The sequence below is a fragment of the Garra rufa genome, chromosome 23, assembly GCF_049309525.1.
Source record: "Garra rufa chromosome 23, GarRuf1.0, whole genome shotgun sequence".
NCBI lineage: Eukaryota > Metazoa > Chordata > Actinopteri > Cypriniformes > Cyprinidae > Garra > Garra rufa.
The window spans coordinates 11,879,825-11,906,279 of NC_133383.1; the positions used below are offsets into that span (position 1 = coordinate 11,879,825).

The 26,455-nt window shown below is 38.6% G+C and overlaps 1 protein-coding gene across 1 annotated transcript in view; it reads left to right on the forward strand.

Annotated features, from left to right (window-relative positions):
• Window positions 1-26,455, forward strand: part of ksr1a (kinase suppressor of ras 1a) — a 44,161-nt gene that overhangs the window by 10,177 nt on the left and 7,529 nt on the right. The window contains exons 2-13 of the mRNA XM_073829393.1: window positions 12,813-12,953; window positions 18,574-18,721; window positions 19,045-19,516; window positions 21,426-21,601; window positions 22,026-22,095; window positions 22,208-22,291; window positions 23,069-23,130; window positions 23,219-23,328; window positions 24,141-24,309; window positions 24,559-24,600; window positions 26,127-26,175; window positions 26,274-26,337. Of these exons, the coding sequence (XP_073685494.1) occupies window positions 12,813-12,953; window positions 18,574-18,721; window positions 19,045-19,516; window positions 21,426-21,601; window positions 22,026-22,095; window positions 22,208-22,291; window positions 23,069-23,130; window positions 23,219-23,328; window positions 24,141-24,309; window positions 24,559-24,600; window positions 26,127-26,175; window positions 26,274-26,337 (1,587 nt within the window). The remainder of the gene's footprint in view (window positions 1-12,812; window positions 12,954-18,573; window positions 18,722-19,044; window positions 19,517-21,425; window positions 21,602-22,025; window positions 22,096-22,207; window positions 22,292-23,068; window positions 23,131-23,218; window positions 23,329-24,140; window positions 24,310-24,558; window positions 24,601-26,126; window positions 26,176-26,273; window positions 26,338-26,455) is intronic.

A 26,455-nucleotide genomic window follows, 5' to 3' on the forward strand; every position in this document is an offset into this window, starting at 1 on the left:
TCTTAGGGCCCTTTTAGTTTTTCCCAAATTCCAAAATCTAAATTTTTGTGGATTATTTTTTTTACAGTAATTTTTTTTTAGACTCTGTTTTAATGGTTAAATTAATGTGTAATTAATTGAAATTATGAAACTTACACAGCTTAACAGCAGTTTATTAAAAATTTAACAAAAATTAAAATTTTAAGGCTAATTTTAATTTTCTGGATTCTGTTTTAATGGTTTTATCAACTTTTAATAATCAAAAGCGGTGGACCACCCGGTTTTTGTAATTTATTTTAGTCCATTTAATGGTAATTTCTGGTAAACACATTTTGGTTAACATCCTTTTAAAAATAAACACAGCGAGCGTCATGTGTGAAGTAAACAAACTGCGCATCTGCGCCATTCATTCACACAGAGACATGCAGAACATGCAGGATTCATATTTAAATAGTATTTTTGTGGCTTATATTCACAGACACTAGACCATATCACGTTTTGATTTAAGTGTACTGACCTACTTTTGATTTATTGATCTAAAATTTGGCAAATTCCATGACATTGTGCGTTATACAGTAAATTCAATTTTTATGACTTGATTCAGCGATTCTGTCCGCATTTGCCGCATCGCGGAAATCATAACATCCTAAAATTCTCATTTTCTGCTTATTTGTTTTAAAAAAAAAACTGAAAAAGTCAAGTGCTCAATTTGTTTTATCTTTGAGCTGCTGGGAATTGGTTAAAATGTCCATTTATGTTTATTTCTTCTTGAATCCCTAATACATGCTTAAAAATACTCCTGTATCTTATGAGATTAAAGGGCCGGCGGTGTCTGCATGTACACAGACACACGACCCACATGTGACATGACACTTTACAGGTCTGTGAAGCAGTGCAGGGATTAGCTGCAGGTTTTTGTAAATCTCTCGTGTGTGTAGTTTTGGGGATTGTCTGAGGTCATCATTAAACTCTTGTGCGTCCTGCTGGAAGTTGAGGCCCGTGGGCAACTCGTAAGCAGGGATTGGCGTTAAGCACATTACACCAGGGTGACAGGTGAAATTGCATAGGGATAGGGAGACATGCTAATCAATGTGGATGAGGCGGTTACCTCACAGCTTGTACCTGTGGCCACATTGTGTGACGTTTTTCTGCAGATCTGTGACTGTCTGTGGTCTTTGAGCAGCTGGGCGTGTTCCTGCCCTTTGGCTGTCAATCACACCTGCTGACCTCACTGAGCCGTTGTCATGGCAACCTAGTCCCAGTGTTTACCCTCATCTGCAGTCGGGCAGGTCTGACACCACCCCTCCAAATATCACCAGTGTTGATTACCATAACATTTAAATCATTAAAATGATAGATTTCGGTTTGTTTTACATGTGAAATGAATTTATGCAGAGGTGCTTTTGTCTCGATGGCGATGCACATGTGTTTGGCTCCATTTTAGTTTGTTCCTAATGTTGTGGTGCTCTCTGAGAACAGGTTGCCCCAGATATTCCTCAGCAAGATTAAAAACCTAGTCGTTTTAGCATCTAACCAATGAAAAAATGTGTTATCATGGTACAGATGCTATTACAATAATACTTTGATATACTATTGTTTAAATTATTATTGTTATTAATTTATTAGTACTTTCAAAATTAGCGTGTTAACACAGGTGATTACTTTTTCCAGTTAACAGCGATATAAATATTTAACGCAGGGGTGGGGCAAAGGTTCTTTCTTTTCTTGACAAAAAATGTGTTTATTTAGTCGCAGAACGTCTTTGCAACCACATCAAACAGGAGACTTTTCAGACGTGCACTCAAACTAGTCAAACGAATGCAGAAAATGTACAGATGACAAAGCAGTTTCAGTAGAACAACAGTCAAGTGTGGTCAGATGAGATGTTGTCAGGTCGTTTGTCAATAAAAACAAATTTACCAGTCCTGTCAGCTGTTATACTGTGCTCCTAGCTCATAACTGCAGGCACAAATGCAAATGTTTATCCATTTCAGTTAAAGTGCAAATTAAACTATGAGCATGTGTGTCAGATTCAAGTCACGTTCAGCAGTGGCAGCTCTTAGAGTAATAGCAGCCAAATAACCTAACAACCCAGGATTCATCTATATCTAATTTAGTGTTTGATAACTTTATTCAATTTTTGTATATTTCCTAAATTCTGATGGGCACGTAAATAATAGGTTTATGTGAAGATTGTTTTAAGTTCACTTAAATTAGAAGGTTTTTTTTTTTTAAGTCTAATGAATGTTAGAAATGATAGCTCCCAATTATACTGTAATGTTAAATGGCTATAATGAAAGGTTTATTAGGGGAAAAAAAACTATTTGGTATCAGTGATACTCACCTTCAGTGATTAAAAAAATATTTAACAAATATTAAAAAATACTGTCTTTATGTTGTTTCTACATAAATTTGAAGATTGAATGTGAAATTATTGCAATATAAAAGTATATTTAAAAATGTTAGGTGCGATTAATTGTGATTTATTTCAGAATCTAGCGCTATAATTAAAAAATTTTATTCACCCTCCAGGCATCCTAGGTGTATATGACTTCCTTCTTTCAGATAAATCCAATCGAAGTTATATTAAAAATGATCCTGGCACTTCCAAGCTCTATCATGGCAATAAGGGGGTGTTTCTCTTTATCAGTCCAAAACAAGTCCAATAAAGTGCATACATACATAATAAAAAGTGCCTCACACGGCCCCAGGGAATGAATAAAGGCCTCCTGTTGCAAATCAGTATGTTTTATAAGAAAAAAATCCATGTATTAAACATAATAATCACTTTTATCTAGCTTGCGCCAACTGTTGTACACAGAAGCTGCTCCGGGTGGATGACGTACAGTAGGAGTCTCGTGATAACCAACGTTTGTTTACAGGAGCAAAGAAAGCAAAGTTTCCTTCCTTTAGCAAAGGAAATCCAGTCTCCTCTTGGGTTATATCGAATTCCTCCAACATTTTTCTTTACAAGTTTTGTACTTCTAATTCATGACTGTTGTTTTGTTTTGGTTTCTCCACGTCTGAGTGGCACATGCGCACTACCAACGTATTGTGTTATCCGCCCTGAGCTTCTTCCGTGTACAACAGTTGGCACACACTAGATTAAAGTGATTATTACATTTAAAACATGAATATTTTTCTTACAAAAACGCATCGATTTACTACAGGAAGTCTTTATTCACCCCCTGGAGCTATGTAAGGCACTTTTATTATGGATGGATGCACTTTATTGGACTTGTTTTGGACTGATGAAGAGAAACACCCAACGCCTGTTGCAATGATAGAGCTTGGAAGTGCCAAGATAATTTTTACTCCGATTGGAGTCTGAAAGAAGGAAGCCATATACACCTAGGATGCCTGGAGGGTGAGTAAATAATGGGCTAACCTTTTAAATCTCCTAAAGCATGAAAGAGCAACTTCCGATCTCACTGTAGGAACATTTTTAGCTTCAATAAGCTAAAAATATTATCATGCTATATGCATGATACAACAAACTCTGAACAAGTTGATGATTCAACACATTTCTAATAATGTGGTGAAGGCAGATTTGTAGATTATGACTAGATGACTGTGCCATGCTGTGTAGAGATGTCTAGTTTTCACCATGTTTTTCTGTCTGTGGGAAAATCCCACTCTGAAAAAACGTTACTGACGACCCAGGAGTGTAGTTGCTAGGAAACCTGACGTCACACTTTCACCAGTGTATTGTTATCAGTGATGAGTGTGTGTGTGTGTGTGTGTGTGTGTGTGTGTGTGTGTGTGCAAAGACAGCAGCACAGGCTCAGGACCTGGTCCGGTCATCAACAGGTTTGAACAAAACCTTCCCAAAACATTTTATCTGGGTCAGGCATACATGAGAATTAAACTGAAGAGACTAAAACACAGAGAGATTTTATCCTACTAGACAATTTTAGTGAAGTATATTCATCTCTATAATACCTGAAGAAAGATACTGTAGTTGTTAGCTTTTCCATTCATCTCAATAGCAGTTGCACAACTTGAAATCTGCTGTCAGAAATAACACAACCCACATAAATGAAGTGTTTAGCTTTGCTAGAATCTCCTGTGTTTAGATGAGAGGACTTGAGATGGTGGGCTTTGTTGTTTGGTCTGAGAAAAATAGGCTGTTGGTGTGTCTCTACAGGCTTTAAGCCACTGCGGCCTTAACTTTCACACCAACAGCGAAGAATCATCCTGTTCATCTCTGTCTAGCTTTGGCCAAGCCCCAAAATCAATGTTCACAGAGACGAACCAACAAAAGAACATGAAAGTGGGTGTTTCTCTGCTTTCCTCAGAGCTGCGAGACTAGAAAACCAGGAATCATGCCAGTGCTGTGGCCGTTATGGTGGACACCATGATTAGTTCCAGAATCGTGACATTCTTATTAGCACATGTTTAGAAATTAGTCGCGGACTTCTCTTATTGTACCCTGATTACTTCTTTAACATTATAAAGAGAAGTTATAGTTTACTAACCATGGGTAACTCTGCAGGACATAGCAGCTTAAAGGGGTTCAAGCATTTTTATGTGATGTGGTAGTTTTTTTGTTGCTGTTTCAGGGTGTTTTGCCAATTCTAACCAGCTTGACCAATGTGGCCAACTAGAGACCACATAAAAACCACCAGAAGTTGGTTTGACCTAGATATTAAGAAAAGAAATTGTGGAAAAAAGTTATTTTTGTAGCTTCATAAAGTTAAAGTTATTTTGTTATTTTTTTGTTGATGTCACATGGACTATTTTATCAATGCCCTAACTACCTTTCTGGGCCTTGAACGTCTTAGTTGCATTGTTGTCTATGCAGAGTCAGAAAGCTCTCGGATTTCATCATAAATATCTTTATTTATGTTCTGAAGATGGGTTTGGAATGACAAGAGTAATTGATGACAGAATTAAAAATTTTTGGCAAACTAACCCATGCTAGTAGGCTGAATATCTGTCTTCAGAATAAGACAGTTGAGGTCGAAAGTTTACACCCCCTTTCAGAATCTGCAAAATGTTAATTATTTTACCAAAATAAGAGGGATCATACAAAATGTATATAGTACTGAGCTGAATAAGATATTTCACGTAAAATATGTTTACATGTAGTCCACAGGAGAAAATAATAGTTGAATTTATAAAAATTACCCTGTTCAAAAGTTTAGATCCCCTTGATTCTTCATGGAATGATCCACAGCTGTTTTTTTGTTTAGTGATAGTTGTGATAGTTGGTTGAGTCCCTTGTTTGTCCTGAACAGTTAAACTGCCTGCTGTTCTTCATAAAAAATCCCTCAGGTCCCACAAATTATTTGGTTTTCCAGCATTTTTGTGTATTTGAACCCTTTCCAACAATTACCAATTTTGAGATCCATCTTTTCACACTGAGGACAACTGAGGGACTCATATGCAACTATTACAGAAGGTTCAAATGCTCACTGATGCTTCAGAAGGGAAAAAAAACATGCATTAAGAGCTAGGGGGTGAAAACTTTCTGAATTTAAAGACAAGGGTAAACATAACTTATTTTGACTTCTGGGAAACATGTAACTACCTTCTGTAGCCTCTGAAGGGTAGTACTTAAAGAAAAAAAGTTATTTAGCATCTCCATTTTGTTCAAAAGTTTTCACCCCCAGCTCTTAATGCATCGTTTTTCCATTTTGAGCATCAGTGAGTGTTTGAACCTTCTGTACTAGTTACATATGAGTCCCTCAGTTGTCTTCAGTGTGAAAATATGGATCTCAAAATCATACAGTCATTGTTGAAAAGGGTTCAAATACACAAAAATCCTGGAAAACCAAAGAATTTGTGGGACCTGAAGGATTTTTTCTGAAGAACAGCAGGCAGTTTAACTGTTCAGGACAAACAAGGGACTCATGAACAACTACCACTAAACAAAACACAAAAACACAACTGTGGATCATTCAGGTAACAACACAGAAGAATCAAGGGGATGTAAACTTTTGAACAGGGTCATTTTTATAAATTCAGCTATTATTTTCTCTTGTGGACTATATGCAACTATATGGACTATATGTATTTTTATGTGAAATATCTTATATCTTATTGGGGCAGTCGTGGCCTAATGGTTAGAGAGTCGGACTTGTAACCCAAAGGTTGCGGGTTTGAGTGTCAGGTCTGGCAGGGATTGTAGGTGGGGGGAGTGAATGTACAGCACTCTCTCCAACCTCAATACCACGACTGAGGTGAGTCCCTTGAGCAAGGCACCGAACCCCCAACTGCTCCCCGGGCTGCCCACTGCTCCGGGTGTGTGTTCACGGTGTGTGTGTGTGTTCACTCTTGTGTGTGTGCACTTGGATGGGTTAAATGCAGAGCACAAATTCCTAGTATGGGTCACCATACTTGGCCTCACGTCACCTCCTTTCCTTTCCTCCTTTCCTTTCCTTATTCTGGTCTGTACTAAATAAACAGTAACATTTTGTATGATCACTCTTATTTTAGTAATATAATTAACATTTGCAGATTCTGAAAGAGGAATGTAAACTTTTGACCTCAACTGTATAGCACCTTGAAAATAGCTGTAAAATAGAGCTCTTTAGCTTATTGAAATGGTTCAGACTTGTTCTGTGTGCAGTATGTGAGCATCGAATGAGACTTTGTGCTGTTAAACAGCTGAGCCTTTTTTGTTAATGCTGAAATCTGAGCGCTGTTAAAAACTCAGACCTCAAGCACTTGACACAAATTTTCATATTGACTGTGATGGATAAAAGCTTTTGAATGGCAGTTGAGCTTTATTGAGTGGAGTGCTTACTGTCCTCGGTGTAATTAGCATTTAGCTGTTAGCAACGGCGCTTTAATTGCTTGTTTATCGCCTCTGACCTCCCACAAGGTGCTTTCGGTCCCCTGTCCTCCCACGCGTGTGACCCCTGACCCCGGCTGGTGTTTGTTCTGCCGTCTGCTACGAGATGCTCGCCTGCAGTGCGCGGGTCCTTTGTTGGCTTCTGCCGCGACAGTGTACTCAAGGTCTTTTTCTTTTTTACTGAAATATCTGTGCGCGAGTATGTGTACAAAAGAGAGAGCGTTTGTAAGCTGATGGCTCTTGAGAGGTTGTCATTGAAGCTCTGATTCACCTGTTGAGGTACTGGTTTCTCTCAGGGCCGTGTGTGTGGGTACGTAATGGAGATAAAGACTGAGAACTTTCAGCCAAAAATTCCAGAGTACACATATCTGATCGTTGTATTAAATGAGTAGTTCACTTTCAGAACAACAATTTACAGATAATTTACTCACCCTCTTGTCATCCAAGATGTTTATGTCTTTTTTTCTTCAGTCGTCCAGAAATTATGTTTTTTGAGATAAACATTTTTGGAAATTTCTCCATATAATGGACTTAAATGGTGCCCCGATTTTTGAATCTTCAAAATGCCGTTTAAATGCAGTTTAAATGCAGCTTCAAATGACTGTAAACGATCCCAGCCGACGAAGAAGGGTCTTGTCTACCGAAACGTTCAGTCATTTTCTTAGAAAAATATATTTTTAAATACCTTTTAAGCACTGAAACTCATCCAGCACTAGGGCTTGTAGTGCGCATCATTTTAGTTATATAATGATTGTTTTCAGTATTTAGTGATCCAAGTATGCAGAGATCAGTTTAAGTGTGTGGGTATCATTTTAAGTATGCAATAGTTAGTTTGAGTATATGATCATTCTAAGTATACAGGGATCAGTTCAAGTATGTTGGAATGATTTTAAGTACACACAGATCAGTTTAAGAATGTAGGCTTCATAAGTATATAATGCTTGTTTTGAGTATTTAGTGATTCATTTAAGTATGCAGGGATTTGTGTGAGTATGCATCATTTTAAGTGTATAATGATTAGTTTGAGTAATTAGTGGTCAGTCTTAGTATACAGGGACCAGTTTAAGTATGTGGGCATCATTTTAAGTATATACAGATCAGTTTGAGTATGTAAGGGATCAGTTTAATAATCTAAGCATCATTTTATATATATAATGATTGGTCTGAGTATTTAGTGATCCATTTAAGTATGCAGGGAAGGATGGGAAGTGTTTGGGCATCATTTTAAGTAAATAAGGATCAGTTTGAGTATGCAAGGGAACAGTTAAAGTATGTGGGCATCATTTTAAGTATATAATAATCAGTTTGAGTATATAGTGATCTGTCTGAGTATGCAAGGCATCATTTTAAATATGCAATGATTAGTTTGAGGATTTAGTGATCCATCTAAGTATGCAGTGAGAGATGGGAAATGTTTGGGCATCGTTTTAAGTATATGAGGATTGCTTTGAGTATTTAGTGATCAGTCTGAGTATGCAAGGGAACAGTTAAAGTATGTGGGCATCATTTTAAGTATATAAGGATCAGTTTTAGTATAAGTACGAGTATGCAAGGGATTTTAATTTTGTGGATGCATTTTTGAGCACGTAAAGATCAGTTTTCATATTTAGGAATTAGTCTGAGTATGCAGTTATCGATTTGAGTATGTGGGCATGATTTTTAGTACAGTCGTGGCCAAAAGTTTTGAGAATGACACAAATATTAGTTTTCACAAAGTTTGCTGCTCAACTGCTTTTAGATCTTTGTTTCAGTTGTTTCTGTGATGTACTGAAATATAATTACAAGCACTTCATATGTTTCAAAGGCTTTTATTGACAATTACGTGACATTTATGCAAAGAGTCAGTATTTGCAGTGTTGGCCCTTCTTTTTCAGGACCTCTGCAATTCGACTGGGCATGCTCTCAATCAACTTCTGGGCCAAATCCTGACTGATAGCAACCCATTCCTTCATAATCACTTCTTGGAGTTTGTCAGAATTAGTGGGTTTTTGTTTGTCCACCCGCCTCTTGAGGATTGACCACAAGTTTTAAGATCTGGGGAGTTTCCAGGCCATGGACCCAAAATTTCAACGTTTTGGTCCCCGAGCCACTTAGTTATCACTTTTGCTTTATGGCACGGTGCTCCATCGTGCCGGAAAATGCATTGTTCTTCACCAAACTGTTGTTGGATTGTTGGAAGAAGTTGCTGTTGGAGGGTGTTTTGGTACCATTTTTTATTCATGGCTGTGTTTTTGGGCAAAATTGTGAGTGAGCCCACTCCCTTGGATGAGAAGCAACCCCACACATGAATGGTCTCAGGATGCTTTACTGTTGGCATGACACAGGACTGATGGTAGCGCTCACCTTTTCTTCTCCGGACAAGCCTTTTTCCAGATGCCCCAAACAATCGGAAAGAGGCTTCATCGGAGAATATGACTTTGCCCCAGTCCTCAGCAGTCCATTCGCCATACTTTTTGCAGAAGTTCAATCTGTCCCTGATGTTTGTTTTTTTTTTGGAGAGAAGTGGCTTCTTTGCTGCCCTTCTTGACACCAGGCCATCTTCCAAAAGTCTTGGCCTCACTGTGCGTGCAGATGCGCTCACACCTGCCTGCTGCCATTCCTGAGCAAGCTCTGCACTGGTGGCACCACGATCCCGCAGCTGAATCCTCTTTAGGAGACGATCCTGGCGCTTGCTGGACTTTCTTGGACGCCCTGAAGCCTTCTTAACAATGCAGTGGAAAGTTTTTTTTCGGGATTAAGTTAATTTTCATGGCAAAGAAGGACTATGCAATTCATCTGATCACTCTTCATAACATTCTGGAGTATATGCAAATTGCTATTATAAAAACTTAAGCAGCAACTTTTCCAATTTCCAATATTTATGTAATTCTCAAAACTTTTGGCCACGACTGTATATAAAGATCAGTTTGGCTAAGTTTAAGTGTATCATTGTGATCATTAAATGTGAATTGAGTTCAATTCAAGTTTATTTGTATAGCGCTTTTCACGATGCAAATCGTACAGAAAATGTAGGTTTCTACAATATATTTAGTAGCTTACTAGTGGTGACAATTTCAAGTTGATGTGCATATGGCATAGAATAAGTTTAAGTACACAGGGATCAGTATATAAGAATGGTTTTTTGTGTGTGGATCATTTCACATGTGTATATGTATGTATATATATGGCATATTAAATGTATAAAAAACAATCAGAAGATGACTTTGGCATCAGTTTGAAAATACAGAGTCAGTTTGAACATGCAAGTAAGTATATACACATCAGTTTATATTCTTGGTATATGTTGGTGTATCTGGTAATGATGATAGAGGGATGAAGTGTGTCTGGCCGCTGCTGTTTAGCGCATGTATAAGCGTGCTGTTCTCATTAAAGCAGTGATTGCAGGCGGCAGCAGTGGGATGGGGGGCGGCAGAGGGGGAAGTGTGAAAAGATGACTCGTTTTATGGCCGTCGGCCTCATGGTAACGGGCCTCTGTGCGTCAGTGAGCCGCTGACCTGAACTGTCACAGCAGGTGAGCCCTCCTCTCACCCTACCCCCTCGTTCTCTCTTTCTCTCTCTCTGTCCCACTATTTCCCCCCTTCTCTTCTTTCTGTCTCACTGCGTCATCAGCGCTTCTGTTCTGCTGAGGTGTCCGTGCAGCCCATCCAGGAAGCTGGATATAGGCAGAACGAGGGAATAGGTGTGGTTTTTTGAGTGTATTGGTGAATTTGAGGTGGGTCAGCATTCTGCACCGAGCTGGAAAATTCCTCCTGCGTAAGCCAGCGCAGTTTGTTTGTGAAAGATTTGGGAGCGTGTTTATTATCAAGAACAGGCCAGAATAGGGGAAAAGCATGTAGACCGGTGCGTACGGCGGCGTGTGCAGCTGGAAACAGACGGCGACGGCCACATATGACGAGACGGACTGCCGTCTTAGCCTCCGTGTGAACTCTGCGTCTCGTGGAGCTGTGATGTCAGAACGCTCTCCCACCGTCAGCGCAGTGTTCCGATGACACTCGGTTGCCATGCCAGCAGTGCAGTCGCCCCCATGAGGAGGGCTGCAGCTCCCTTCCATATAATAACAGTTATTTATAGCTGACAGCCCTGTTTGCTGAAGGGGAGCACAAAAAAGAGAGAGGGAGAGAAAATCCAGTCAGATTTCAAACTGCGTGTGCTCTGATGCCGTGTTATTTATCAGACTTGCAGGTGCTCTGATTTAATGGCGACTGATGCTGAAATCTGGCTGATGAGAGACACTGCAGTAATGCAAAGCTTTGGATCCAGGCTGATTTTGACGTTTTTGTGACTGATTCATTTACATACCAGAATGAAAATAATTTAAGTTTACAATTTTTTTGCACTTTAAAAAATCTATAGAATAAGAGTATATGTATATGTGTGTGTGTGTGTGTGTGTGTGTGTGTGTGTGTGTATGTATATATCTTATATCTATATATCTTTTTGTGCAGAACTACTTGTTTTTGCTACAAATTCAAATCTAAATTTGACAGTTTAACAGCTGAGCCCAAGCCTCCTTTACTAATTCCAAAACGTCACTTTAGAACTAGTAACGAAGGAACGTTGAGTTGCTTCATTGAAAGCTTATTGTATTACTGTATTAAAAGCTCACTGTATTATGTAGAGTATTATGAAAGAAAAGATGTACTGGGCAAGTGTAATTACCTGCATCTGATACAGCATTCATTCTTCAGATCAATCTAATATTCACAATAAACATTAGTTTGAATATCTGCGTTGAAAGCGTTATCTTTGTCATTACGTTAATATCTTTTCATCTGTTAAGGGTAATTTTGCCGCTCAGTGCATTTGTTCGCTGTGTCAATCTGTTGTTGAAACTAAAAATAACTTCTGTTTATAGCGTATATTATTCAAAAGTAAAAGTCTCTTGTCGCCATCGAATGGTGGAACAATGTGACTAAATTCATCATCAAGAACACACAGTTTAGTATTTCTTAATACTAAACACTAATATTAAATAATATTATTTATATAAAATATTATTTATTAAATAAATATTTAATAAACAATAGTAAATTCCAGAAGATCTGGCCGAGGTGAGGTCCTCTTGAGCGGGTTCATGAGTGCAGGTTGGCCTCAGAATTTATCATAACAATAAATATTAAAATCCAAAGATAGGTAAATAGCCATGTAAATACTATATATTTCAGTGCATATGTGTAATATGTATTCATGCTTATGTATGTGCTTATGTAAATGTGCATACATATATTCATGAAATATAAATACATGAGTATGTATGTAAGCATATATAAGCGCCTGTGAACAACACTACTTTACAAAGACTATAAAGTACATTAATACACGAGCAATAGTAAATGTGACCCAGGACCACAAAACCGAAATTGAGATTTATACATCATCTGAAAGCTGAAGATACTTCTGGAAATCTGGAATATGAGGGTGCAAATAATTCAAAATATTGAGAAAATCCCCTTTAAAGTTGTTCAAATGAAGTTCTTAGCAATGCATATTACTAATCAAAAATTAAGTTTTGATATATTTACAGTAGGAAATGTATAAAATATATTCATAGAACATGGCCTTTGGCATAAAAGAAAAATGTATAATTTTGACCCATACAATGTATTTTTGGCTTTGGTTACAAATATACTTGTGCTACTTAAGACTGATTTTGTGGTCCAATGTCACAAATGAGGAAAAAGGGTTATAAAGCAATAATAAAGTAGTCTTTTAATAACATGTTATAGAAAAACATTTTTTGACATATGAGATTTTGTTTGGTTGAGTATTGAGTATTTTTGAGATTTCACATCTACGTCATTGGGGCCTCCTATTAACTCAAAATTGAACTGATTCTATGTGCATGTCTGGCTGTCCTTTGTGATGTCCATCATGGTCATGTAACAGTTTTCTGTCTTCAAAATTATGAGCTGTATGTGAAATTGTCCTTTGGTTGTATGTGAAACCGCAGAGGCAATAAAGGCCTCTTTCAGACCCCGCCCCCTCCTCTGACGGCCCCTCCCTCATCTGCTTTGTGCTCTGCTGCCCCCTGCAGGTCAAGCTCATGAAGTACATCTGTAAACAGCTGCAGTGTAAGCAGAAGGTGCCAGACACAGAAAGGCCACCAGCCCTGAACAGCTACCCACGGCTGGAGGACTGGTTACGCATCATCAGCGTCAGACCTGAGCTCATAGAGGTAACGTGTGTGTTTGTTTTTTTAGAGGGGAGGGAATAATTATGTATCTTTTCAAATAAATTCATATCAGGTGTTTTTAAGAACTTTGATAATTGCAGGGTGAATCTCACAAAGCTAATCAATAGTCATATTTGTCCAGATAATATTTCACACCAAAATCAAATAATAATAATTTTAAAAATGTAAAAATAAATAATAATAAAAAAGTAATAATATTTTTAGCTAAATATCTGGTTATTGTCATGAATGTAACAACTTGATTCTCATAAAGCCAATCGATAGTCATATTTGTCCTGATGATATTTAACACCAAAATACATTTTGCGTAAATAAAAAAAATTAATACATTTTGAGATACACATCTTCATTCTGATCAAAAGTTTTCACCCCGGCTCTTAATGCATCGTGTTTCCTTCTGAAGCATCAGTGAGCATTTGAAACTTCTTTAATTGTTGCATATGAGTCCCTCAGTTGTCCTCAGTGTGAATAGATGGATCTCAAAATCATACAGTCATTGTTGGAAAGGGTTCAAATACACAAAAATGCTGAAAAAACAAAGAATTTGTGGGACCTGAAGATTTTTTCTGAAGAACAGCCGGCAGTTTAACTGTTTGTATCTGTATTTGTATCTGTTTGTAACTATGTAATCTGCAGATTTTTATTTGCCCATATGTTTAGATTGTTTGGGAGATTGTAGCCTTGTTTTTATGTAAATTTTATGTACATAAAACCAAGACAGTGCTGCCACTTTTTTACATATTAAATATTACAATAAAATATAATAACCAGGTGCTCAAATAAACAATTCCTGTAGGAATGTGTGAGGCTGGACTCAAATCTTTTTAAAAATTCGCTAACAGAAGTTTGAGTGTGTGTGAGCTAGGATATGTTATTTTGTGTGTGTTTTATGCTTTGTAGTTCAATATCCTTGAGTAAAGCTGAGGAATTAGAAAATCTGCTGTGTTTTGGCAGTTTGGCCACAGCCACATTCCCAGCAGACCTGAGATACACCAACTCTAATTACCCAACATGCTGAGTCAGCCTCTCTCTTTCTCTCTCTTTCTCTCTCTGACACTGCTCTACTCCTACATTACATAGCATCCATTCTAACGTACAGTAGTGGACTTTCCTTATTTTAGCCTGCTCATCTAGATCAGTTGCATATGTGTAGTATGATACTGTACTGTATGTCACATATACAGTATGTCACAAAAGTGAGTACACCCCTCACATTTCAGAAACCATTTTAGTATATCTTTTCAAGGGACAATACTATAGAAATGAAACTTGGATAGTCAATGTGCAACTTGTATAGCAGTGTAGATTTATTGTCCCCTGAAAATTACTCAACATACAGCCATTATTGTCAAAATAGCTGGCAACAAAAGTGAGTACACCCTGTCGTCGCCGATAGCCTTGTAGGCAGCACGTCGACATACAGCGCCGTTGCGCTCCGGGCGTCCCCTGTTCGAATCCCGACTCGAGGACCTTTCCCGATCCCGCCCCCCATCTCTCTCCCACTTCGCTTCCTGTCATGTCTGATCTGTCCTATCATAATAAAGGCAAAAATGCCAAAAAATGAATCTTAAAAAAAAGTGAGTACACCCTGAGTGAACTTGTCCAAAGTGTCAATATATTGTGTTAGCACCATTGTTATCTGGCACTGCCTCAATCATCGTGGGCATGGAATTGACCAGAGTTGCACAGGTTGTTGCTGGGATCCTCTATATCCTCTATAATGATATCACAGAGCTGCTGGACCTTAGACACATGGTGCTTCTCCACCATACGCTTGAGGATGCCCCACAGGTGCTTAATAGGGTTCAGGTCTGGAGACATACTTGGCCATCCAATCACCTTCACCCTCAGCTTCCTCAGCAAGGCAGTTGTCATTCTGGTGGTGTGTTTGGGTCGTTATCATGTTGGAAAACCGCCGTTCATCCTAGTTTCTGGAGGGAAAGCATCATGTTCTGCTTCAGAATGTACAGTACATAATAGAATCCATGTTTCCCTCAATGAACTGCAGCTTCCCAGTAGCAGCAGCACTCATGCAGCCCCAGACCATGATGCTACCACCACCACCATGCTTGACTGTACAGTCGTGGCCAAAAGTTTTGAGAATGACACAAATATTAGTTTTCACAAAGTTTTCTGCTCAACTACTTTTAGATCTTTGTTTCAGTTGTTTCTGTGATGTACTAAAATATAATTACAAGCACTTCATACGTTTCAAAGGCTTTTATCAACAATTACATGACATTTATGCAAAGAGTCAGTATTTGCAGTGTTGGCCCTTCTTTTTCAGGACCTCTGCAATTCGACTGGGCATGCTCTCAATCAACTTCTGGGCCAAATCCTGACTGATAGCAACCCATTCTTTCATAATCACTTCTTGGAGTTTGTCAGAATTACTGGGTTTTTGTTTGACCACCCGCCTCTTGAGGATTGACCACAAGTTTTAAGATCTGGGGAGTTTCCAGGCCATGGACCCAAAATTTCAATGTTTTGGTCCCCGAGCCACTTAGTTATCACTTTTGCCTTATGGCACGGTGCTCCATCGTGCTGGAAAATACATTGTTCTTCACCAAACTGTTGTTGGATTGTTGGAAGAAGTTGCTGTTGGAGGGTGTTTTGGTACCATTCTTTATTCATGGCTGTGTTTTTGGGCAAAATTGTGAGTGAGCCCACTCTCTTGGATGAGAAGCAACCCCACACATGAATGATCTCAGGATGCTTTACTGTTGGCATGACACAGGACTGTCTTCTCTGGACAAGGCGTTTTCCAGATTCCCCAAACAATCGGAAAGAGGCTTCATCTGAGAATATGACTTTGCCCCAGTCCTCAGCAGTCCATTCGCCATACTTTTTGCAGAAGATCAATCTGTCCCTGATGTTTTTTTATGGAGAGAAGTGGCTTCTTTGCTGCCCTTCTTGACACCAGGCCATCTTCCAAAAGTCTTGGGAATAGGAAAGGAAAGGAAAGGAGGTGACGTGAGGCCAAGTATGGTGACCCATACTAGGAATTTGTGCTCTGCATTTAACCCATCCAAGTGCACACACACAGTAGTGAACACCTCACTGTGCGTGCAGATGCGCTCACACTTGCCTGCTGCCATTCCTGAGCAAGCTCTGCACTGGTGGCACTCCGATCCCGCAGCTGAATCCTCTTTAGGAGACGATCCTGGCCCTTGCTGGATTTGCTTGGACGCCCTGATGCCTTCTTAACAATGCAGTGGAAAGTTTTTTTCGGGATTAAGTTAATTTTCATGGCAAAGAAGGACTATGCAATTCATCTGATCACTCTTCATAACATTCTGGAGTATATGCAAATTGCTATATGCACGGCTGGGGCAGCTGTGGCCTAATGGTTAGAGAGTCGGACTTGTAACCCAAAGTCTCAGGTCCGGCAGGGATTGTAGGTGGGGGGAGTGAATGTACAGCACTCTCTCCACCCTCAATACCACGACTGAGGTGAGTCCCTTGAGCAAGGCACCGAACCCCCAACTGCTCCCCGGGCGCCGCAGCAATGGCTGCCCACTGCTCCAGGTATGTGTTCACGGTGTGTGTGTGTTCACTACTGTGTGTGTGCACTTGGATGGGTTAAATGCAGAGCACAAATTCCTAGTATGGGTCACCATACTTGGCCTCACGTCACCTCCTTTCCTTTCCTTTCCTATTATAAAAACTTAAGCAGCAACTTTTCCAATTTCCAATATTTATGTAATTCTCAAAACTTTTGGCCACGACTGTAGGCAAGACAAACAAGCCAAACAAGTTTATTAGTCTTAGTCATATCAGACCACAGGACATGGTTCCAGTAATTCATGCTTTGGACAGGTTGTCTTCAGCAAACTGTTCGCAGGGTTTCTTGTGAGCCAGCTTTAGATGAGGCTTCCTTCTGGGACGATGCCTATGCAAACCGACTTGTTGCTGTAAACATGGTGAATAGGACGTGTGGCTTTGCATGGTTAAACAACATATTACTGTTATCACTTAGGGTGTACTCACTTTTGTTGCCAGCTATTTTGACAATAATGGCTGTATGTTGAGTTATTTTCATAGGAGAGTAAATCTATACTGCTATACAAGCTGCACATTGACTAATCTAAAATATATCCAAGTTTCATTTCTCTAGTATTGTCCCTTGAGAAGATATACTAAAATGGTTGCTGAAATGTGATGGCGTGTACTCATTTTTGTGAGATACTGTATGTCAACAGCCCAGATGCTGGAAGGTTTTCCTTTTTTCACATCATACTAAATGAAATAAACAAGAACGGTTCTGGAACGTCTGCCAGTGCTGATACGGCATCAATATCACAACTGTTCGAAATATCAGTTTGGATCAGAATTGTGGCCTAGCAGTTGTGTTATGATGTGTTAGCATGTAGCTGTAATGCATTCAGTCTTTGTTTCATTTTATAAATGTTTTTCTCACTCTTCTCCACATCATATCTTGTACTTTCTCCATTATGAATGGAATTAAACGTGTTATAAAGCCCAAAAAAGAAATCAGTTTGTTAGATTTACCACATATTTACAATATGATTGTGTGAGTAATTCTGGAATAATATGATATTAATATCAATCCAGTGTCACAAGCTACTCACTTCAAATCAATCATGCAGGTTTGTAATTAGGGAATCAGATTAATTAGTCTAAGAGGTCATGTGTCCTGGGAATTTGAAGAGCTTTGTTCACAAGAGAATACACTGATTGAGCTGAGTGTGTCTTGTCGTATGTGACCCTAAATCACGTGAATAACCATTTAACTGACAGTTAAGGACATGTCAGCATCTTGCTGATGTCTTTAAGAGTGTTTCCTTATTATTTAAGGAGTATGTATGTGTAAGAATAGACACATAGGCTAAAAGGAGACAAGATAATTACTGTACAAAGGTTTGGGGTCTGTATGATTTTTTTTTTATTACCTTTGAAAGAAGTCTCCCATGCTCACCAAAGCTGCATTTATTTGACTAAATACACAGTAAAAACAGTAATAATGTGAAATATTATTACAGTTAAAATAACTGTTTTCTATTTTAACATCTTTTAAAATGTAATTTATTTCTGTGATGGAAAGCTGAATTTTTGGCAGACATTACTCCAGTCTTCAGTGTCACATGATCCTTCAGAAATCATTCTAATATGCTGATTTAGTGGTTCAGAAACATTTCTTATTATTATCAATGTTGAAAACAGTTGTACTGCTTAATATTTTTGTGGAAAAATACATTTTTATGATTCTTTGATGAATAGAACAGAACAGCATTTGTTTAAAATATAATTTTTTGTAACATTGTAAATGTCTTTATTGACACTTTTGATCAATTTAATGCATCCTTGCAAAAAAAAAAAATAAATCTCTCAGATAATAAAATTGTTTTTAATTTTAGGCTTACTTTGGACAAGTTAATCAGCATAAATTAATTAAAAAAATGTTTTTCAAAACATTTATTAAAACAATTATCAAAATGTAGCTTATCTTAAGATGTAACCAATCAAATCTTGATGAATTAAATCTACATCAAACACAGTTTTCAGTTTCACAATACGGAAGCTTTTTTAAAAAGGTATTGTAGACTAAGCTCACTGTCATTCTCTCTCTGGCTCTTTTCAGGCAGTGAACGTGAAGCTGTCATTAGATGCGCTGCTGCAGATGCCCGGCATTCAGGTGAAGGAAACCATGAGACGGCTGGGCTCCAGTTCAGAGGACTGCACCAGGCTATGTGCTGCCCTTAACTGTTTAAAGAGTGCCTCTGAGTCAGGTGGGTGCACTTTGGATTCACCCACTTAAAGAGATAGTTCACCCAAAAATGAAAATGTATTACTCACCGTCATGTCATTCCAAACCCAAGACCTTTGTTCATCTTCAGAACACAAATTAAGATAATTTTGATTAAATCCAAGAGATTTCTGACCCTGCATAGAAAGCAATACAACTGACAAGTTCAAGGCCCCGAAAGGTAGTAAGGACATTGTTAAAATAGTCTAGAATTTTATTATAGAATACAATTTTTTGGGTGAACTATTCGTTTAATATGTCAATACTACATTTCTAATGAATCAACTGTGTTTTTTCGACCTTCAGGGGAGTTTAAAGAAGACAGCGGTTGTTGGTTCTCCGAGCCCATGAGGCGAGACAGTGGTGGCTTGACTCCAGTGGACCAGATTCCGTTACTAGGAGGTTCCATGCGCCCCCACAGCCCTTCCCCTCTGGCCCGGCCCATGACCACTCCCTCCACACCATCAACGCCCCTCACCACCTGTCCGTACCCCCGCTACATCCTTTCGCCCGGCGAGGCTCACATTTATCACGGTTACGCAGAGAGTCTAACCGACCCCAGCCCGTATTACACCTCCCGTCCCGTCAGACTCCATGGACACACCTCGACTCCGCCCATAACCCCGCCCTCCCGGAGGAGACACCGCCTCAAGCCTCCCTGCACACCTCCTCCACCCTCCCGCAAAGTTCTGCATCTTCTCCCCAACATCACAATGACCCGCAGCAAGAGCCATGAGAGTCAGCTCGGCCACCGCATCGAAGATACGCCCACTAACAAGTAGGTCGTGAGGAAATTAACCATAAACACTGACTTACTACAAATAGGGACATTGTAAAAGTATTTAACCCTATAAAACATGGATGTAAGCCTATGGGTAAGACTTCTGGTCCATTATCCGCAATAGAGAAATAACAAGAGGAATAACAACATGCAGTAAATAGTAAAACAGTTTGCACTACAAACCAGTGTGTTCATAATTAAGATAATACATTAAAATAACATGGTAAGAAACACCAATTTGCAATATTAAGCAGCAAAATGAACTGTTTTGTACAGCTAAAAATAGCTGGATGTGGATGAGACCAGAAGCCTAACCCATAAAATGCACAAATGGCCGCACCCGCTCTTATGGGAAAAAAAGGTGGATAAGGCCTGAGAGTTTTTCTAAAGGTTTAGTAAAATTCAGTTTCTAATATGTCTTTTTATAGGGTTAAATCACTTGAATTATCCACAGAGTCATTGACTGTGTTTTCATAAGTCATGCCTGTTTCTGTCCAGTGACTAATAGCAATCTGTGATGATGTCAAGAACAATAACACCAACAATGTGACCACAGAATAACCACACTCTACTTGCCGGCTGTTTCTTGACATTTTTGTTGGTGTTTGTTGGATATGGGCTTTTCAACAGCTGATTCTGATATTTAGAGTCCAGTATATTAGTCAAAAGTTTGAGCACACTTCACCAAAATGTGCCTTATGATCTGATCTAGTTCACCCAAAAATGAAAAGTACCCCATGTTTTACTCACCCTCAAGCCATCCTGGGTGTATATGACATTCTTTTTTCAGGCAAATACAATGAGAGTTATATAAAAAAAATTCCTGGATCTTCCAAGCTTTATAGTCCAATAAAGTGCATCCATCTATCATAAAAAGTACTCCACACAGTTCCACGGGGTTAATAAAGGCCTTCTGAAACTAATTGGTGTGCTTGTGTAAGAAAAATATCCATATTCAAAACTTCATAAACCGCAATCTCTACTTTCTGTGAACTGTCGTTCACGCATTCACGAGAGAGTGGCTTTCCAGCAGATGATGTTGGACGAAGGCATAACGTAAGCTCCGGTGAGAATACGCTAGTCTCTTGAGAACCAAGATCTCAACCAAGGAAAACCAGGTTCCTCTTGGCTTATATCGAAATCCTCTAACATTTTACTTTACAAATGTTTATTTTGTAGTTCTAATTCATGACCGGTGTTTTGATTTGCTCTCTACTGTGCGCCTCCACGTTCATCACTTCTCACCAGACCTTGAGCTACGCCTACATCCTGCATCATCAGCTGGAACACCACTCTCTCGTGAATGCACATACAACAGTTAGCGGAAGCTAGAGTTATTTTTCTTACACAAACATTTCGATTCACTTCAGGAGGCCTTCATTAAAGGCACAACATGTAAGTTTTTGCTGGTAGAGGGTGCGTATTCAAAACAAACAAATAACCAAAGGCGTAGTTCGATGATGCCGTGATAGAGTGTGGAATTATGGGAACTGTCTTCATCCCCACAGCTGATGCAATCCGACGAGACTTGGGCAGAAATCATGTCCAGGGATGAGCTAATGTATTGAAGACTTATTAACGTTACTTTAGGATGAAGCAGAGTGGATTGCTTATTGCTTATTTCTGTGGATTTAAACATTCTTCAAAACATTTAGGATAACGTAAGTACACAAGTCAGGAAAATGTGTAACACTGTTGTAGTGGTTTTTGGATATTTTAATCAACAAATCTTACATATTCTGCCTTTAACCTTTATTAGCCTTTATTAAATCAAGCAGGCTGGACTTGTGCGATTAATCCCAAATTAGACAGATATTAGCTGAATAATCTCTGACTAGTAGATTGTTTTTTTTTGTGTGTGTGTGATCCTTATGAGGTTACACTGACTTTCTTTCGTTGTTCTTAGATGTGTGAAGAAAAACAAGCTGTTTCTGAACGTCCAGATTAATGGGAATGGTTGTGAGGACTCTCCATCGCGCTCGCCCACTCTCTCCGCACGGACCCCTGGGGCAGCACCCGCCACGGCCCCGTACACTTTGCCAGGCACTCCCACACTACAGGAGGAGCACATCGGTCTGAGGAGTGAGTTCAACAGCACAATCACAGCATTTCAAACACATGCATGGTTCTTGACTGAGCAGAAGATCTTTAGTTCAAATAGACCAGACTGCAGTGAAGTGCCTGCTGAATGCTGATCAGACTGAGGTCACAGTTCAACCTCTCAGAGTGAAGAGGAAGCTCTCACCTGCGCTCTACACACTCAAATACTCCTGCTATCGCCAACGGTTTTCAGGGAGCGGAGTAAATGATTCACCAGCAGCACTTTGTAAAAGCAGCACAGCTGTTTACTGAGAGGTTGCTACTGAGTCTAGACGAGTGTTTGTTGTGTTTTGGAAGTCTGGTATATCTGGCGGTTCTGTTATGTCTAAAAGTGTGTTGTTTACAGATACTTACTCAATCGAAGTCTTTCATTTAAACTGTCTCTGTCTGTTCTGTCTCTCTCTAGATAATGTAACCGTCCACCGCAGTTCACCTCAGGCTCTGCGGAGAGACATCGGACTGGCTGTCACTCACAGGTAACCCCGCCTCCTAGGGTTTCCTGGACTAAACAGAATCGGTGGAAATTATTGTTGAGTTCTTTCCTAGAGACATAAAGATGTTATTGTGTGCATGTGTGTGTGTTAATAGGTTTTCTACAAAGTCTTGGCTCTCCCAGACATGTCAAGTGTGCCAGAAAAACATGATCTTTGGGGTGAAATGCAAACACTGCAGGTGAGTAAAAACAAGTACTTAAAGGCATAGTCCACCCAAAAATAAAACAATTCTGTCCAAAAATCATGTGATTTACTTTCTTCTGTTGAGCATGACAGAAGATATTTTTAATAATTGTTAATAACCAAACAATTTCAGGTCCCTTTATTTTTTGTGTATTATATTATTTAACTATTTTCAAATTTTTCGGATCATCAGTCATCAAAGATTGGTAAATATTGGTCACAGACACAGGCTCACTAAAAACTCCCACAGATCTCATTTTTATGCCATTCTTAAGTCTTATTTTGACATAACAAAGTGGTTATATCTAAGTGTGTCAGTTGTTTACTTACTTTTTAAAATTAGTCTTCCCGTTAACGCCATTATTTTTTTTTAATTCAGACTGATTTGCAAACGCGGAACACACATCAGCACAAGAGGCTGATTTATCGCATAAACCAATCACAGCCGATTATAGCCAATCATATAGCGATGGAGGCATTGCCTTCTCTCACGTGACTTGCCTTCATTCATTCTCAATTACTCTCCATCAAACTTGCTGCTTTAGCGAATCTGTTAAAACTCAGTGGGCTTAGGGGAGGCAGGAGAGATGCAGACTCCCTCTGTACCTATACCCGCTGGTGTCGCTGTTGGACAATGTTACTTTTTTTTTTTTTTCTTCAAATATTTTGAGGAGGCACTGGCTCCCTTGCCTATATATATATTATATACCTGGAAATGTTGCTAACTAGTATTGTGGGATTCACATTCATGTCTCATCTTTTTCTCTTATAGGTTAAAGTGTCACAACAAATGCACTAAAGAAGCTCCACCCTGCAGAATCTCCTTCTTGCCCAGTAAGATTCTCTTGTCTGTTGCTCAGATATAAGAAAATCAGTCATGACAGACATGTTTTTCTAATAATTTCATGTGTGTGTCTTTCAGTCACAAAGATTCGTAGGACTGAGTCTGTACCCTCAGACATCAACAACCCCGTGGACCGTCCACCCGAAGCGCCACAGTTTGGGACACTACCGAAGGCAATAACAAAGAAGGTAATGATTCCTGTGTGACTGTGATTGATATATTATAATACAATTTGTTGTGTTTTATATTAGATAAATGCACAGTGGTGGCCAAAATTATTAGAACACTAATATTTTCACCAGCTAAAAAAATGGTTTCAGGTCAGTTATTTCTATCTTTTCAGTTATTTCTATCCAGAAGAACTGTGGCAACGTCTCCAAGATGCTTCAAGAATCCTACCGGCAAAGCTACAGTTAATATAAAGATGAAATATTGTCATAAATAGATTTTCTTTATCAAATAACTTCTATTAACTAAATTAAATCAACATTTGGTGTGAGAATCCTTTGCGTTCAAAGCAGCTTTTGCTCTAGGGGCACTTGCGCATAGTTTTTCAGGTAGCTTTGCAGGTAGGTATCTTGAAGCATCTTGGAGACATTGCCACAGTTCTTCTGGATTTAGTCTGTCTCAGTTTGTTCAGTTTCTTCATGTCATTTCAGACAGACTGGATGATAATAAAATCAGATCTCTGTGTGGAGCACTGGCTGTTGTCAGACTCCTTGTGCAAACAAAAATCTCACTGGATTATTTCAATTAATGGCAAAATGAATGTTTGGAAATGTAAACTGATATTTCCTACTGACACACTACAGCAAAAGATAACTGACATAATATACATATACTCCAGATTATTCACATTACATCATTTTATTAATAGCATGCAACATAATGCAGTAAACTCAACAAAGTGTTCCATACTAAGCCAGAGTCTTTATTAATTATTCTTGTAATAGTGCATTAAAAACAATTCTGCAGCATCAGTATGGTTCATTTCTGGCAGGATCAACCGCCGGCGCTGAATCAGCTGGATTCTAGCAGTAATCCATCCTCCACCACTTCCTCTACGCCTTCATCTCCTGCCCCCTTCCAGCAGAGCAATCCTCCCAGTGTAACCCCGCCCCCAAACCCCTCCCCAAAGGGTCACCGTGACAACCGCTTCCACTTTCCAGGTGAGCACCTGTAAACACTGACACTGCAATAAAGTAACACATTAACAAATACTACATTGATTAATACAGAACACATTAACTGCATTAACCCCAGATAAAAAGAATGCTGATATTCAGGACTCTTTATCTGCATGTAACACTCTAACTCAACATAAGGCATAACAGGACTTCGCCTCTAACCCCAGACTGTCTCTCTGTCTGCTTCCTGCCTGTCTTCCTCTCTTCCTGTCTTCCTCCTATGTGGCAAAGCTGCCTGTTATTTTCAGCACCGACAGCAGTTCATCTTCCCTGGTGAGTTAACTAACACAAAGTCTGTAGTGTTCTTCAGTCCTCATAATGACATTCAGGATTCAGTGGGGCAAATGCAGTCACACCATCTTGAGTGAAATATTTCAGCACAGTTATTCATTAAGTAGTGATCAAATAAACACATTTATCATAATATGTGACCCTGGACCACAGCCAACAATACATTGTATGGGTCAAAATTATCGGTTTTCCTTTTATGCCAAAAATGATTAGGATATAAAGTAAAGATCATATTTCATTAAGATATTTTGTAAATTTTCTACCATAATATATCAAAGCTTAAATTTTTGATTAGTAATATGCATTGCTAAGAACTTCTTTGGACAACTTTAAAGGCAATTTTCTCAATATTTAGATTTTTTTTGACTGGTTTTGTGGGCCAGTGTCACTTATATAAATGCTATTTCATATAATATATAAAGTGCTACAGTGTAAACAGGCATATATTTAGTCTAGCACTATAGTGGTGAACAGAACAGACCATTGGTTGTGTAGTTAGAGTAATATAGTTAATCCATTTTGCCTAATATTTGTTGAATTAATTAGCTACAATTACCAGGAACATTTGTTTGTTACAAAATCACCAGTATTGTTAACTAAAACAAAAACAGTTAAAAACTGTTTTGTTAGTTGAAATAAAATCTTTAAAAAGTTAAGCTTAAATATATATATATATATATATATATATATATATATGTGTGTGTGTGTGTGTGTGTGTGTGTGTGTGTGTGTGTGTGTGTGTGTGTGTGTGTGTGTGTGTGTGTGTGTGTATGTATATACAAACATGAAAAATACAAAATGAATATGAAAAATAAAAATGTTGCCTTAACAACTAAGATTAAAAAAATGACTAAATGAGAATAATACAAAGCTGATAAAAATGACAAAGGCACAGTTTACGTAAACTAGCATACGAATGATAGCTGAAAATATAAAATAAAAGCTAATTTAAAATACTAATAAATATTATAATAGTACGCTGAACACTACATGCTCCTAATGTTATTCTGAAAACAATTAGATGAAAATCTAAAACAACACGTATGTATGTATGTATAAGAATTATAAAGTATCTCAAACGTTATAGCAGGAATTTTACTTTTTCAATAATTTTATGGATTTCTTTTCTAGAATAATGAAATTCAGCAGATTTTCAGCCATAAAATGGCTAGAATAGTCTTCAGCACACTTTTTGTCCAGTCTGCTGTGAGCTGAACTGACTTTTACAAATGTACAAATCTAAACAATGCCTAAAGTAATGTGTTTTGCATGTTTTGCATGCTGGGGTTTGGTTTGGTTTTGCACAAGTAATTGTGAGTTGCATACTTGCACAGTATGCTAGTGAGATGTGCTGCACCCTGCTGGTGATTTATGCCACTGCATGTTGCATTGAGCAAAATTAATATCAGTAATCCTGAATCTATTCAAATAGAAATAACGTTTACAGGGTCAGTATATTTATTCCTTCAGACATGATAAGCTGGTCAATATTTTCATGTCTTTCACAGATGTGTGCAGTTCCAGCCTCCTGCATTCAGATGGACTGCCAGACACAGTGTAAGTAACTGTAAAATTACTGCTCAGATGCATAAATATACTGCTGTATGTTCTGCATTCAGTCATAGTGATGGCTGAATGTTACATTTCATATACAGTAATGAGATCGATCCATCAGTGGAGGAGATGCACGCGGAACAAGATGAGGAAGACGACAGAGAGGTAAGATGCTTGTGGAATTGAATCTGGTTTAAACCTGGAATACAGATCTTGTAGTGCAAATTTAAAAATTTGTCAAGTGTGTGCCACAGGAATTTATTATTACAATTTTATTCTTAAG